This window comes from Trypanosoma melophagium (assembly GCF_022059095.1).
Source record: "Trypanosoma melophagium isolate St. Kilda chromosome Unknown ctg23segment0, whole genome shotgun sequence".
Taxonomy (NCBI): domain Eukaryota; phylum Euglenozoa; class Kinetoplastea; order Trypanosomatida; family Trypanosomatidae; genus Trypanosoma; species Trypanosoma melophagium.
Genome location: NW_027125153.1, coordinates 235,420 through 250,968, shown reverse-complemented (window position 1 = coordinate 250,968; position 15,549 = coordinate 235,420). Strand labels below are relative to the sequence as shown.

Sequence of the window (15,549 nt, the reverse complement as noted above, 5' to 3'; positions counted from 1 at the left end):
TCTTCTTCCTAATACACTATTATTTGCTCAATACCGATAAAAAAAAATATAAATATAATTATATAAATATACGTCGTTATTGACATTTCCTCCTTTTCTTCTCCTCTACTCCTTACATCGTCTTTGCATGTTCGTTATCCACAAACGCCCCTGTTTGCTTCTTAGGTTTCAGGTATGAATTCACAAACATCACAGAGAAGAGATAGAGATAACTCAAATAGATGAGAAATCCCATACGAGCACTGGACTTGGATACATCACACTTCACCATCGTTTTATCATTATTATCATCTGGTAACAAATATGCATTGTAGGCAGAGTAACCAGTAACAATAGTTCCCACCACCATTTGTAAGAGTTGCAGCGCTGTAATAAGCGGCGCAAATTTTCGCATCGACTTTTTAAACCCACACGCACACATGGCAAAATAAAAGTACATAATAAAATGCACCGTTAAATTCATCGCGGCAAACACAATCATCGTACTCGTCCCATCATAATATGTATGCCATGAGAATAGTAATACCGTAACGTGATGATACCAGTGTAAGAAACGCGGTTGTTTTCCTTGTAATACCAATAACACCGTATCCACCAATTCCGGTACTTTTGAAAGGACAAACATGCCAATCCAAAATCCCACAGAGGCATTGTAAATCATTTTATCATTCTTCTCACACACCGCTCGTATTAAACCCACATGATAGACATTCTTTACTAACGCCGGTACAACGACAATCATCCCAAGAAATGAAAAGGTGGAAAGAATAAAATTCCACACAATAAAGACGGCGGTTAATACAGGTGAGGAACTGATACGCATGGAATCGCCATTGAGGCGCCGCACAAGTGCTGGGGCTTTCCAGACAAAGGCGAGATAGAAAAAACTGAGATATCCAACAATATCCACATTGTCTATCATGAATTGACGAACGGCATAGCCATCGTAGTGCTCAACGTATGGGAACATCCAGAGAAAATAATAAAAATAAAAATAAATAATAATAATAATAATAATAATAATAATAATAATAATAATAATAATAATAATAATAATAATAATAATAATAATAATAATAATAATAATAATAATATCGTTGCCTTGTAGACTTGTGTATTTATTTATTTATTTTTCTTTCCTTATGTATTGATATTATCGTTATTTCTTATTTCTTATATGTGGTTTTCTCCCTTCACGACTCTCTGCTTGTCAAAGGAACAAGAACACAATTGACAGTAATGGGTTAGTAGGTGACCCCTTTTTTCTTCTTTAATGAGATCCCATTAAATAAATAGATAGATAGAGAAGGAAAAGAAAGAAAGAAATAAATAAATAAAGGATAATTGTATACATAAAAGTTAAGAAGCATATTATTATTTATTATATCTATCTCCCATATTACTCAGAAAGGGAGTGAGAGAAACAGGGCATTCAAAAAAAAAAAAAAAAGGATGGAAAATAAAAAGACAACAAATCCCCCACTCAACACAATACCATTCCCTGATCCAGAGTAAAGAATTGGGCGTAGGCCTACAGAGAAGTACTGTGCATGCTGAGAAACGAGAATATAGTGGAAAAAGAAAGAAAGAAGGAAAAAAACCATTCAGTGGGAGACAGGGACTAATAGCATCAAAAGAGAACATCAAGGTATATATATATATCTCAATACCCTTCCCCCACCACACACAGAGAGTAGTGTCATCAGCTTTCCATGTTTCCCCCCTTCGTTTATTTGGATCAGTGAAGGAGAGAAAGAGAAAGAAAGAGAGATTATGTGTCTGGTGCTTTCACTTTCACCTTTCCACCAATGAAGTCTCAATTAGTACTAATACTACTAATACTAATACTAATAATAATAATAATAATAATAATAATAATAGTAATATATCACATTGAATTCGATATAACCTTTTTTCTTAATTTGTTTCTCTGTTTCCATTTTTCCTTTTATTTATCTCGTACCTATCATTCATGCATTCGCACAAACCCCCTTCCCACTTTTTCCCTTCACCTTTAATAGTAATAGTAATAGCTGTTATGATTAACTAATAATACCATTAATTAATATTATCGCTATTGTTATTGTTATTATTATCATTATCTTACATTACTGTTTCTAATATTAATGCTTCTTCCCACGTTTTATATCAGTTCATTAAATATGCGAGGGCACAAGAGAAAAGGCTGTCTGTATTATTCCGAGAGTTAGCCGCAATGTAAATATCTAAACACCAAGAAAAAAGTTAATGAGATGAACAAGTGGAGAAAAACAAGAGAAATAAAGATATTAAAAGGCACATCTGAACACACATATTTATATATAACTCCCCAAATACAAACTTCTCCACATTGTTCTATTCTTTTTTTCTTTTAAACAAACAAACACACCAATACAGCCCACTCCCAACACAGAAATAAACCAGAAAATACGACACACAAAATTGCACAGAATGTAAACAAAAGAAAAAATAAATAAATGAAAGTACACACAAATGAAAGAAAGAAAAAGAAAAAAAAAATAAAAGTACACAATCAAAACCAAAAAAAAAAAAAGGGATAAAAAGAAAAGTATTGGGGCAATGAAAACCAGCGGAACATGCCCACGTTAAGGTCTCGAACTTCCCCCAAAAAACATATTCCCCTTTTCAACTCTTTATTCTCTCTTTTTTCTTCTAATATCTATCGTACTCATTTAGGCTTTAAAGCTCTAAATCGTATAAACGCAGGTAACACCCACATAAAGACACAGAGACGTATTTCTTATATATATATATATATATATATATATATATATATATATATATATATATATATATATATATATATCAAGCAGATTCACAGAAATATGGTGAACAAATGAAAGAGAAAGTAAAAAAAAAACAAAAACAAACACGTAAACAAACAAACAATGAAACAAAGAGAAAACAACAACAACAACAACAACAACTAGCATTTATCTCCCCCCTTCCATCTTCTCCCACCCACACCACTTATTTCATTTCATATCTTTTTTATTCTTGTTTTTGTTACGATATCTACTTCATTTTCTTTGATCCATTCGCCAACATTACAGGGGTTTTCCTTGATGGGGTAAGATAACTGCGGTAGAAGAGCTGTGAAAAGAGAAAAAAGTAACTCACATACATCATAAGACCCAAACGGAGACTAGGGCCGTTAACATCGCAACTCTTTCCCATAAGACTCTTCACGGTGTATGTGTAAGTAACAATAAATGTTCCCACCACCATTTGCAAAATCTGCAGTGTTGTAATAAGTGGGGCAATAGGGCGGATCACTTTACGAAGTCCACACGCACAGACAAAGTAATAGAAATACATAATGGAATGCACACAGTAATTCATGGTGGCAAACCAGAGACCACTAGAGATGGTGTAGGTGTAGGCATGCCAGCAGAACAGCATCACTGTGGCATGATGATACCAGTGTAGAAATATCACCGGCTTCTTTTGCAAAACAAGAAAAGCGGTATCCATCATTTCTGGTATTTTAGAAAGAATAAAGGCGGCCACCCAAAACCCAACAGATCCATCAAAAAACATGCCTCTATTCCAATAACAGGCCGAGTTGTATAAACTCCCGGGAATGACCGGAACTGTCTCATGCCCATTCGCATCCGCTGCCGCAAGTCCACTAATAACAGGCGCCATTGTTATTTCCATCAATCGTGGTAAACAGTAATACGCCCCACAGAGAGAAAACGCAGTGAGAAGAAGATTCCAGAGAATATTTAACAATCGCAGGTTCATTGCTGGGCGGTGGGCCATAATGTTATCGGGCACATATAACACAAGGGCGAGATAGAGCACCACAGCGACCACAGGCACATCTGTGTGTTCCCGCATCCACTCCCGCAGGGGGTCGCCGCTGAAGTTCTCTGTCAAGTGATTGACCGTATTTACCAGGGACTCCATCAGACCTGATTATGATTGTTTTTTTTCCTTTTCTTCTTCTTATTAGCTTATTTTTTTTTTAGTGCCTTTTTTTTCGTTTTTTTATTCCTGTTTTTTTTGTCTTTCTTTGCTTCTCGTTTATTACTTTCCTTTTATTTCTCCTTTTTTTTAACTTTCTTTCTTTCCTTTGTTGGACGTAGGCCTTTATGAGTTCTGTGTAGTCTATCGCCTTAAGAACCAACTCACTTTCTCATTTATTTGTTTGTTTTGGTTCATTCAAAGGGTAAAAAAGAAGAGAAAATACCAATTATATATTATTACAAATAATAATAATAATAATAATAATAATAATAATAATAATAATAATAATAATAATAATAATAATAATAATAATAATAATAATAATAATAATAATAATAATAATAATAAGGAATACTAATAGTACTGTTGGCTATTACCGCAAACGATGATAGACAATAGGTACTCCAAGTGAAGAAAATCAAAACAAAACAATAAAATAAAGAGAAACAATGAACAGCACTTTCCTCAATCTTTCTCTCTCTCTCTCTCTCTCTCTCTACTTAACACAAACGAACACAGATATACGTACTCATATATATATATATATATATCGACTCTCCCAATAATAATTAATGAAAACATGATAAAAATACGGTGATGAGAGAGAGAGAGAGAGAGAGACAAAGAGAAATAAAAAAGAGGGGAAAAGAAGAATAAATGAAAAAAAAGTACAATTTTGTGCCCATAAGGGCAGAGACAACAACCTCACCTCTCTCACCCAAAATAAGCGGAAACGAAAAATAGAAACGTCATTGAATATTAGTAGTAGTAGTAGTAGTAGTAGTAGTAGTAGTAGTAGTAGTAGTAGTAGAGAGAAAGAGAAAAAGTACGCTGAACCAACGCAAATAAATCAAAGAAAACAAAGTAGAGAGGTAACAAAATGAAAAAAATGAAACTCAGCGCAATAACACAGAGACACACACAGAAGGTAATAACCATACCTTGAACTATATTTACTCAAAAGAAAGAAAATCATATTGGGGAGTCAAGGTCGTATCATATATATATATATATATATATATATAGATAGATAGATAGAAAGATAGATATAGACATAACTGGGGGGGTTAAGGATTATACATGACAGCTCCTCAGTGCAAGTGAATATATATATATATATATATATATATATATATATATATATATATATATATATATATATACGAGCAGATCGATATTTGAAAAAAAACATCGGAACTATTTTTCTTTTTTTTTCCCCCACCGTGAAGCTGCATATGTAATCATACGTACTCTTAGAAAGTCTCTGTTCTTTCTAGCTTCCTTTTTTTTCTTTTAAAATTTCCTTTGCTCCTTTTCATATTCCGTTTACTTTTTTATTTTTCCTATTCTGCTCCTTCGCTAGAAAAAATTGAGAATAAAATAACCACCAAAAACCAAAAAAAAAAAAAAAAAAAAATAGACACCATTTAACTTTCTTCTTTTTTTCTCTGTTCCCCCCACAGACTAGACATACTTCTTCAATCCCTGCTTGGACTCCACCTCAAATATATTCTCCCCATTCATCGCATCCATCACAGTATTATTGCTCTTATTATTACGATTACGATTACCACGATAATAAGAATCGCCATCCCACAACGGCTTTTGCTTCTTCCCCTTTCGTCTTTTCAGCAGTACTTTATGCGGGGAAAATCGCCATAGAAAGAAGCGGACAAGCAGAAAGATATAACTGCCATACATTAACAGTCCAAAGCGAATGCTGCTGTCATTGGTATCACAGCCACTGGGATGTCGAACCCGCTGCACTGCGGTGTAAGTAACAATAAATGTTCCCACCACCATTTGCAAAATCTGCAGTGTTGTAATAAGTGGGGCAATAGGGCGGATCACTTTACGAAGTCCACACGCACAGACAAAGTAATAGAAATACATAATGGAATGCACACAGTAATTCATGGTGGCAAACCAGAGACCACTAGAGATGGTGTAGGTGTAGGCATGCCAGCAGAACAGCATCACTGTGGCATGATGATACCAGTGTAGAAATATCACCGGCTTCTTTTGCAAAACAAGAAAAGCGGTATCCATCATTTCTGGTATTTTAGAAAGAATAAAGGCGGCCACCCAAAACCCAACAGATCCATCAAAAAACATGCCTCTATTCCAATAACAGGCCGAGTTGTATAAACTCCCGGGAATGACCGGAACTGTCTCATGCCCATTCGCATCCGCTGCCGCAAGTCCACTAATAACAGGCGCCATTGTTATTTCCATCAATCGTGGTAAACAGTAATACGCCCCACAGAGAGAAAACGCAGTGAGAAGAAGATTCCAGAGAATATTTAACAATCGCAGGTTCATTGCTGGGCGGTGGGCCATAATGTTATCGGGCACATATAACACAAGGGCGAGATAGAGCACCACAGCGACCACAGGCACATCTGTGTGTTCCCGCATCCACTCCCGCAGGGGGTCGCCTTGGAAATTACGGCCCAACTCGGGAAGTTGTGGGATCATTTATGGACGAATATAGTACTGTGAGGACTAAATAGTTTATATATATATATATATATATATATATATATATATATATATATATAGAGAGAGAGAGAGAGAGAGAGGGAGAAAGAGAAAGAGAGAAAGAAAGGAAATGAGCATGTGATTAAAAAAAAAATCTAAAAGGAAAGTGGGTACAAGTACAGTCTCAGAGGTTTTGTGAGAGAAAAAAAAATGATGAAAAATGACAACCCCCAAGCAAAAAAAGAGGAAAAACAAATAACAATCCCGTAGATAATTCGTCATTTTTTCCTTGTTAAAAGACTCCTCATATTTCCATATTAGGAAAGGGGGGTAACGAATGGAGAAATAGATAGATAAAGAAGAAATAAACAAATATGTACTCACATAAAGATCGATTGCTTGACTATTGCTACTCAATAATTAGACGCATATTCACATGTCTAAATAGAGATAAATATATTTACGCTAATAGCAGTAGTAGGCCCATGGTTTCAAACAGTAATAATAATAATAATCACAAAAATATTAATACATATATATATATATATATATATATATATATATATATTTCAGTAGAGTCTGAAAAAAGAAAACAAAAAGAAATAAGACAAAGGGAAAGGGGCTATGCTATTGTCTGAATTAAGACAACAAGTAAAATCACAAAAAAAAACCTAAGTACGGAAGAGGAAGAAGCCACATCTTAGTTATAAATAAATAAATAAATAAATAAATAAATAAATAAATAAATAAATAAAAATGAAAGAAATAACAATAAAAATTGAGTTCATAGGTTTATCTCTTTCAAAGAAACACATACACACAGACAGAGACAGAGTACCATATTCCAATGGTTATTTCCTCTCTGCTTTTTCATTCTATTTATTTCTTTCCATTTTTTCTTTCTTTATATTTTCTATTTCTTCTTATTATTATCCAGATACCTTCATAGTCTCCTTTTCTTCCTTAATATTAACATTAACATCCTTCCTCTTCCGCTGGGGTGCATCCAGGTATAGTCTCTTAAACAGAACCACAAATAAGATGCAATAACTTCCATACATCACGAGACCCATACGCATGCTGGTGGTATTAGTGTCACATCCACCAAAGTAATCCGTCATGGCAAAGGATGGTTTCTCCAAATAATTATTATTATTATTATTATTATTATTATTAATCATATGAAATGTATACCACACCGCAGCATGTACCTTTCGTAGCATATACTCCGTTCCTTGATAAAACCACGTATGGGTGGAAGCTGGTCCCAAATGATACTGAAGCCAAATATACACCGTAATACCCATTCCCACAAACATTTGTAAAACTTGCATTAATGTGATTAACGGCGCAAACGGGCGAATTAAATTACGATATCCCAATACCACACCGGCAAAGTAGAGATACATCACCGCATGTACGGTGTAATTCATAGCGGCAAAGAATATACCCGATGGAATCACCACATAAGAGGCATGCCAGCAGTAAAGGGCGGTAACGAGATGATGATACCAGTGTAGAAAACTTACCGGTTTCTTTTGCAAAACGAGAAAAAGTGTATCGGCGAGTTCCGGAGTTTTCGCATACATGAAAAGTGCCAAAAAGAACGCACATGGTCCATTAACGTTTTTATGTAAAATATTCACGTAATCTGGTTGCTCCTCACCTTCCCCTTTTTCCACCATTTCCGTAATTTTATTAATCACATTATGTAGACTCGATATATCATGTCCAGGCACGACACAGGTCAGTTCGTAGAAACTCCATGCACTTAAAAATTCCCGTATCATTGGCAATATCACAATTGAGCCGGCGGCGGAGAGAAGCGAAAACGTCAGATTCCACGCAGCGACGATGTATTTAATGCGAAATGGCGGCCGTTCCGCCATCCATCCAGGGAGCCAGAATACACATAATAGATATAAGAGGATGCTGTAAATGGGATAATCCGGGGCTGCATCGATCAAATCTCGGGCATTTCTTCCGGAGAACTCACGTGGAATTCGTACAATAGACTCCCACATGTTGAAAAGAAAAGAGAACATTTATTTTTTGTTTTTTTTTTTCCTTTTTTTCTCTTTATTTATTTAGCCAATGAAGAAATGATAGTTTGGGGTATTGAGGTAGTAGTAATAGTATTTTATGGACTGTGGTTGTTAATTTGGCTTCTTTTTTCTTCCTTTTCTTTTTTTTTTTTGGTACAAAGGGTGAAAAGAGATTCAACAAAATAATAATAATGATAATAATAATAATAATAATAATAAATAATAAAAGTAAAAATAAAAATAATAAAAGTAAAAATAATAATAAAAACAATAACATATATATATATATATATATATATATATATATATATATGAGTAGTAGTATTAGAAAGAAAAAGGGTTAATAACGGCAAACGAGAGTAAGCACTAAAGTAGACACGAAAGCAAATAACCAAAAACAAACAACCAAAACAAATCACAGCGGTTGATGATGCATTAGCAACATCAATAAACAGAGAGGGGAATATAAATAATAATAATAATAATAATAATAATAATAATAATAAAAGCCAGAGGGAAAACAAAAACAAACACAAAAAAGGAAAAATAAAAAAATGCGAGACTGATATGCGTATGGGCATGAAAAGTAAAATATAACAATAATAAAAAACGTGGGATAACAACAGAAGAAATGCATTTAAAGTAGAACCAAGAATAGTTCCATCAGTTCAGATGTTTATATACACAGAGGATATAAATACAGAGAAAAAACAAAACAAACAGAAAAAAATAAAAATAAATAAAGAAAAACAAACAAATCAAAGGTATTTTGGAAAACACCTCAACCCATAAATAAATAAATAAATAAATAAATAAATACATAAATAAATAAATATAAATAAATAAATATATATATATATATATATATATATATATATATATATATATTTATATATATATATTAATATTACGCCTATTCGTTCAGTTGCTCATTTTTTTTCAATCTTCTTTTATTTATTTTTCCTTTTTCTCCTCCTTTTCTTTGCGCTCTTTAATATTCAAAAAACAAACAGCGAACAATCTAATCATAAATGTATTGGTAAATGTATGACCACATGCCCACACAGCAGTAATTATATATCCCCCGTCTCCTTCTTCTTCTCCCTTTTTTCATTCACTCCTGTGCGGAAGAAAAAAGAAAAAAAAAAACACGCCTATTATATCATCTAATTGCAAAGATGTGAATATGAATGTGAATATGCCTTTGATAACTACCACTACACACACATCTACTCCTATTTGTTTTTCTTTCTCTTATTTCTCTCTCTCTCTCCTTGTTTTTGTTATTCCCTTAGCTTCCCTGTTAAAGTGGTTTTACCCTTTCTGAGTTATTGGTTTCCGCACCCCTTTGCGATAATAATAATAATAATAATAATAATAATAATAATAATAATAGTAATAACAATAGTAATAATCACATTTATAATAATTACCAATCTAACTTTCCATTCTAGTCCTTCTTTTCACCATTGTGCTTCTTTGTAACGTGATTGCGACCATCCGCTGGCTTTTTATTCTTACTTAGATACAAATTACGGAAAAGCACGGCGAAGAGGACAAAGTAACTAGCGTACATAACCAGACCCATACGAATACTGGTGCGATTCACATTACAACCATATCCACTCAAGTAACTGTGATAGGCGGTGTAAGTAACAATAAATGTTCCCGCCATCATTTGCAAAATCTGCAGTGTTGTAATAAGTGGGGCAATAGGGCGGATCACTTTACGAAGTCCACACGCACAGACAAAGTAATAGAAATACATAATGGAATGCACACAGTAATTCATGGTGGCAAACCAGAGACCACTGGGCAACAGGGCGTGGCCGGCATGCCAGCAGAAGATAGCCACTGTGAGATGATGATACCAGTGTAGAAATATCACCGGCTTCTTTTGCAAAACAAGAAAAGCGGTATCCATCATTTCTGGTATTTTAGAAAGAATAAAGTAAAATATCCAAAATGCGTATTCTCCATCGTATGCGATGCTGTAATCAAAGGTGCATGTACTCTTGTAAAACCCACGGTCCTTGAGGAGAAATATCATTAGGCGTACAGAGGGAATAGCGCCAAGTACGGAGAAGACGCAGAGTGAAAGATTCCAGAGAATAAAAGGGATACGCAAGTTTAACGCCTCACGCTTCTTCATAACATACTCAGGAACAACGAACACGAGAAGAATGTATAACACACAGGCGTACACAAGAATATCCACAGAATCATTTAACACGGATGATCCTACGTCGCCTTCAAAATTGTGTGGGATCTCTCGAATCCTATCGAATAATGGAGTTAAAGCTTCCATGATTGATGTTCCTTTTTTTTTACTCCTATATATTCGTTTTTTTTTGCCTTCTTTATTCTTTTTCTTATTCTTGTGGTTATCGTTCTCAGGTCTTGCTCTCCTGTTTATCCTACAAGTTACTATTTCTGTTTTTCTAGTTCTCTCCGTATCAAATTATCCCAATATGGGATTATAGGAAAAAAAAAAAATAGCCAAGTAGATATATATATATCTGTATATATCTATATATAAGTACTTTCCGAAGACTAATAGAGGAGAAAAAATACACACAGACAATAGAGACACACATATGAATATCAAATTTAAGCACAACTCCACTCTTCCTTATTTTTCTCTTGCGCACAGGAGCAAGTAGTAAAAAAAAAAAAGACTAACGGGCTCTGTCTTTACACGCTGGTCATTGCTTTTTTTTTCGAAATTATTTCCCCACTCTGCTTCGTTTCAGTAGAGGAGGTATATTTTTTTTTTAAAGGAAAAAAAGCATTTCAGACTTTTTTCTCTTTCATTTATGTATTCCATTTCTCTTCTCCATCCCACCGGTTACCAAGACCCCCACCATATTATTACTCCTACTACTGCTGCTGCAGTTGATTTTGTTTTTATTGTTACCGTTTCTTCTTTTATTCTTTCTTTTATGGTATTACTTACTGGAGGACGAAGGCAACCACACACTCCAAGTCGTAGAGCTGCTGCTTATTATTCGAGGCGTTCCCTTTTATGCCTCCTTATATTTCCCTCTTCTCGTTATCACCATCATCCGCATCATAATCACCATTAGAGTTTTGATTACCATTAACAACGCTATTACCATTACTATTATTATTACTCCAGCGTTCGCCTCCGCCACTATTGTTTTGCAGACGAGGGCGTTTTCGTGATCGTGGTGTTCCCTCACCAGCAACGACGGGACTGCGCCCACCATGCTCACTGTCCCCACTACTATCCGGAGTAGCAGTAGAGCGCGAGTGTCGTCGTCGACGATGATGATGTTGACGTTGATGATGATGATGATGATGTTGTTGTTGCTGTTGTCGCACAGCTTCCAGCAGTGGGGAATTGTTGTTATTATTACCATTATTAAATTTTACGCCTAAAGATGACGGCAGTCCGATTGGTGTTGTTTGTGGATGCATCGTTGGAGTTCCAACATTGCGGATGGGCGGTGTGTGGTGCTTTGGTGTACTCCCTTTCTCACGTGGGGGAGTATCTTTCCTCACAATTGGTGATGTATCCATTGTTGATCCCATTACACCACCACCAGTAATATTAGTAGTAGTATTAGTAGTTTCTCCTACACCCATAGCCAGTGCCTTTTCACGTTTTTGCTGTTTCGCTTTATATGTAGTAATAAACTGAAGAAGACGATACAAACGTTTTCGACACTCTTCCGCACTAAAGAGATTAAAGGTATAACAACTACTAAGAGTGGATTTGTGGGATCCTGTTATAGGGCGTTCCGCTTCTTCTCCTGTCTCTCCACGAGACCGTATGTGACTTCCACGACGTTGTTGTCGATCACGTTGCTGGGCAACGGCACGTGTGCGACTTATTGGTATACCTCGTGTGCGTTTACCACGACTATCACTAATACCAAAACCAACAGCGTTGGGTAGTCCAAGCAGAACATCTGGATAACTCGGCACTACCTCCATCTCTCGATTACGTTGTTGCTGTTGCTGTTGTTGTTGTGGAGAGGATGATGGTGGTGCTGGTGCTAATGATGGTGTTTGTCGTGCTACACTATGTGGGAGTAACATCTGCGGTTGTTGTTCCAATCCAATCATTGCCGTAGAAGCGGGGAGTTGTACGGGGCTTTCACAAACACCATTACTGTGAACCGCATGCGACGATGGTGTGCCCTTCAGACGTGGTGATCCATGATGAGAAAGAGGAACAGAAAGGGGCGGCGGCGGAGGAGGAAGAGGCGTCATTGATTCACATGTATCCATTTCTTCTTCGCAGAGCAAAACATCTATCCATGTGAGAGGACCTGCAGTTGGTGTCTTTGGCAGCAACATGGGAGGCGCATTCCCGCTATTATTATTATTATTATTATTATTATTATTATTATTATTAGTATTACTATCAGTAGTAGTAGTAGTAGTACTAGTAGTAGCACGTTTTCCACTCTCTCCATGTGAGGAATCCGGGGGGTATAATTGTGTGAGTTCCTGTTCAATACGTTCGAGCAGCGCCACCAGGGCGGCGTACATGGCGATAGCACGATTCTCCGAAATCCCAAAGACAAGCGATGGTGTCGGCAGTGAAAGCAGATTCCGCTGCAGTTCCCTCCGCAGCACCCGCACATGTTCCGGCGTATGCACATGCGGTAGGGCCGTTAACAACACCTCCGTCTCGCCCCATCCCAGCAGTGTGGCCGGTGTATGACTCCGCACATGACTCACAACGCCCATATTTGTAATCATGCTAATACCACACGTACTGTCGTGGCTGGCGGTGGCGTTGGGCACCCGCACGGAGGCGAGGGCTTCCAGACGGGAGGCCAACATCGGCACCCGCATCCGCCGCCGGACCCGCCCGCAGCGATCGAGCAGCCGCACGGCCGCCTGCCACGCCGCCGCACCGAGTCCCTGCCGGGCGCAGTCCATCACGTACTTCGCCGCCGCCGACTCCACGTGCACCACCACAGGCCCACTGAACTCCACGTCTAATCCACCTCCTAGTCGTTGGGGACGGACACCGGCGACGCAGAGGGTGATGTCGCCGGTCAGGCTATCAAAGGTGATGGTTTTGCGGGCGGAGCGAATCCCGGTAAACACCGCACACCGCTCATTCACGTAGCTCAGGAAGTAGACCCCCTTTAACTGCTGCCGCTCCGAGTCATCGGAGACGCGAATGGTGTAGTTGAGTTGATAACGACGGACAGAGTGGTGTTTGCGTAGAATACGTTGTACCACGCGGGCCACAGGTATTTCCTTATCACGCGTACTCACTGTTCGCATATGCTGCAGTGCCGCCAGCAGTGGTAGACGATCCTCAGAGTGTACGGCAAAGTAGGTACTCGTCCACAGAGAAGTGATGGGCGACAGACGACGAGAAAGTGGCATAAGGGTATAATTCCCTTCTTGAGCTGCTTGACGGAGAGTCTCAAAGAAACGTGTGGGTCCACAGTAAATTCCACTACTTGCAGCCATATCTGCTAATTCTAGCGCTGACATAGAGAAAGCATTTGCAAAGATAAACAGCAGTGCATTCGCACACGGTGATTGTAAAACAACATGCATCACACCAGCAAAGGGAGACGTTTCAGTAGTGAGAGGAGATGTCCACCACGTAGTGTCATCCACAGCTGCTTTTTTTGATGCTACACCACTATCACCATTACCATTATTAGCTTCTATAGTCGTATTCTTATTATCACTACTACTATTTTTAGTATTAGGATACGAACTACGTTGTGGATACAGACCTAATTGATCCAACCACGCACCAATACGCCCTGCATGCTCTGGAGCACACGGTTGTGAATCAAACGCACGTGCGAGTTCCAACGCTACTATCATGGCGGTATGTTCTGGGGAAAGACCAGTTGAAAATCCTGGATAATGATGTGATGAAGAGCATTGTCGTTTTTTGCGTAATGACATCATATACTCTGTACGTCCTTCTACACGCTGTGGATGCCAAAGTGCACTAGGTACCGCAAATGATGCCGCTACAGTCATAACATTCTGCAAATACTGCACTCCTACTTTAGAAGACTCGAAAAAATCAGATAGTGTGACACCAATGAGGGCAGCTAGCAATTCCACATCCGCCCATTGCAATTCCTCATGTTCTCCACCTATAGTCATTGCTGATGTCGTAGTAGTAGTAGTAGTAGTAGTAGTACGAGCATCTAATGACAGAAAACGACCCGCCAAACTAAATAATGGAAAAGGTGCAGAAAATCGGTGCAATACCAAGCTCAAGTATAAAGCACCAGCTCGTAAAACTGCAGTACCACCACTGGGAATTCCAGGAAGGACAAACAGAAGTGCCAAATCATAGGCCGCACGTAATACGGCAGCGAGAACTTCCCCAGCAGGAAGTACAAGCCCTTTAACACGCTCTATCTGTTGAATTCTTAAAAGCCATTCATAGAAAAATACATATAATGCTACAGGACCACCACCATTACTAGTTGCAGAAGCTCCACCACCTTCCCCATCATTTCCATCAACATTATCAGCATCACTTCCAACATCGTCTTCATCACCATTTTCATCAGCCAGAGCTGGGATATCCTCCACAATGTCATTCACAGAAGTTGTACCAGCCCCAGTACCACAATGTCCACACTTCATTTCACTATCTGCAGATGGTACCCACGCATCTTGCATTCCACATTCCGTACAAGAGGCCGGTCGGTATGACCACCAGACAAGATACAACATCTTATCATATAGACGCCAAGAGTTTCGAGTCAACGGATCCTCAAAAACGTCACAGAACGCACCGGTAACAAATGGATGATCATCAATACAGGAGTCATACGTTGTAGCAACCACTCCGGTATTATTATTATTATTATTATTATTATTATTATTATTACTGCTACTACTATTACCACTACTTAGTATCCCACTTGAGAGTCTAGAGGAGGGAGTAGTACATGACGAATGCAGGACAGACTCCACCAAACCGCAGAGGTCAAGTAGTTGTGTGCGTTTTAGTGGGGTAAGGTGAACGGCCATTGTATATATATTGGCCAGTAAGTAT

At 37.8% G+C, this 15,549-nt stretch overlaps 6 protein-coding genes across 7 annotated transcripts; all 6 read right to left on the bottom strand.

Annotated features, from left to right (window-relative positions):
- Positions 1-112: 112 nt before the first annotated feature.
- On the bottom strand, positions 113-970 carry LSM04_006943 (ELO family; the record flags this gene model as incomplete). The annotated part of the gene is made up of 1 exon (XM_067330250.1): positions 113-970. One exon carries the CDS (start codon positions 968-970, stop codon positions 113-115), a length of 858 nt encoding a protein of 285 aa, XP_067191507.1.
- Positions 971-3,036: 2,066 nt separating this feature from the next.
- On the bottom strand, positions 3,037-3,933 carry LSM04_002401 (ELO family; the record flags this gene model as incomplete). Its single annotated transcript, XM_067330249.1, has 1 exon — positions 3,037-3,933. One exon carries the CDS (start codon positions 3,931-3,933, stop codon positions 3,037-3,039), a length of 897 nt encoding a protein of 298 aa, XP_067191409.1.
- A 1,524-nt stretch (positions 3,934-5,457) lies between these two features.
- Positions 5,458-6,471, bottom strand: LSM04_009206 (ELO family; the record flags this gene model as incomplete). The annotated part of the gene is made up of 1 exon (XM_067330248.1): positions 5,458-6,471. One exon carries the CDS (start codon positions 6,469-6,471, stop codon positions 5,458-5,460), a length of 1,014 nt encoding a protein of 337 aa, XP_067191557.1.
- A 932-nt stretch (positions 6,472-7,403) lies between these two features.
- Positions 7,404-8,498, bottom strand: LSM04_006702 (ELO family; the record flags this gene model as incomplete). Its single annotated transcript, XM_067330246.1, has 1 exon — positions 7,404-8,498. The coding sequence occupies one exon, from the start codon at positions 8,496-8,498 to the stop codon at positions 7,404-7,406; it is 1,095 nt and encodes a 364-aa protein (XP_067191502.1).
- Positions 8,499-9,969: 1,471 nt separating this feature from the next.
- Positions 9,970-10,827, bottom strand: LSM04_008524 (ELO family; the record flags this gene model as incomplete). The annotated part of the gene is made up of 1 exon (XM_067330245.1): positions 9,970-10,827. The coding sequence occupies one exon, from the start codon at positions 10,825-10,827 to the stop codon at positions 9,970-9,972; it is 858 nt and encodes a 285-aa protein (XP_067191547.1).
- A 696-nt stretch (positions 10,828-11,523) lies between these two features.
- Positions 11,524-15,524, bottom strand: LSM04_002494 (uncharacterized protein; the record flags this gene model as incomplete). Of its 2 annotated transcripts, XM_067330243.1 has the most annotated exons (2): positions 11,524-11,567; positions 11,618-15,524. In XM_067330243.1, 2 exons carry the CDS (start codon positions 15,522-15,524, stop codon positions 11,524-11,526), a joined length of 3,951 nt encoding a protein of 1,316 aa, XP_067191413.1. The 2 variants fall into 2 exon arrangements, with proteins under 2 accessions (XP_067191413.1, XP_067191414.1); XM_067330244.1 differs by having other exon boundaries at positions 11,553-15,524.
- Between the last annotated feature and the right edge of the window lie 25 nt (positions 15,525-15,549).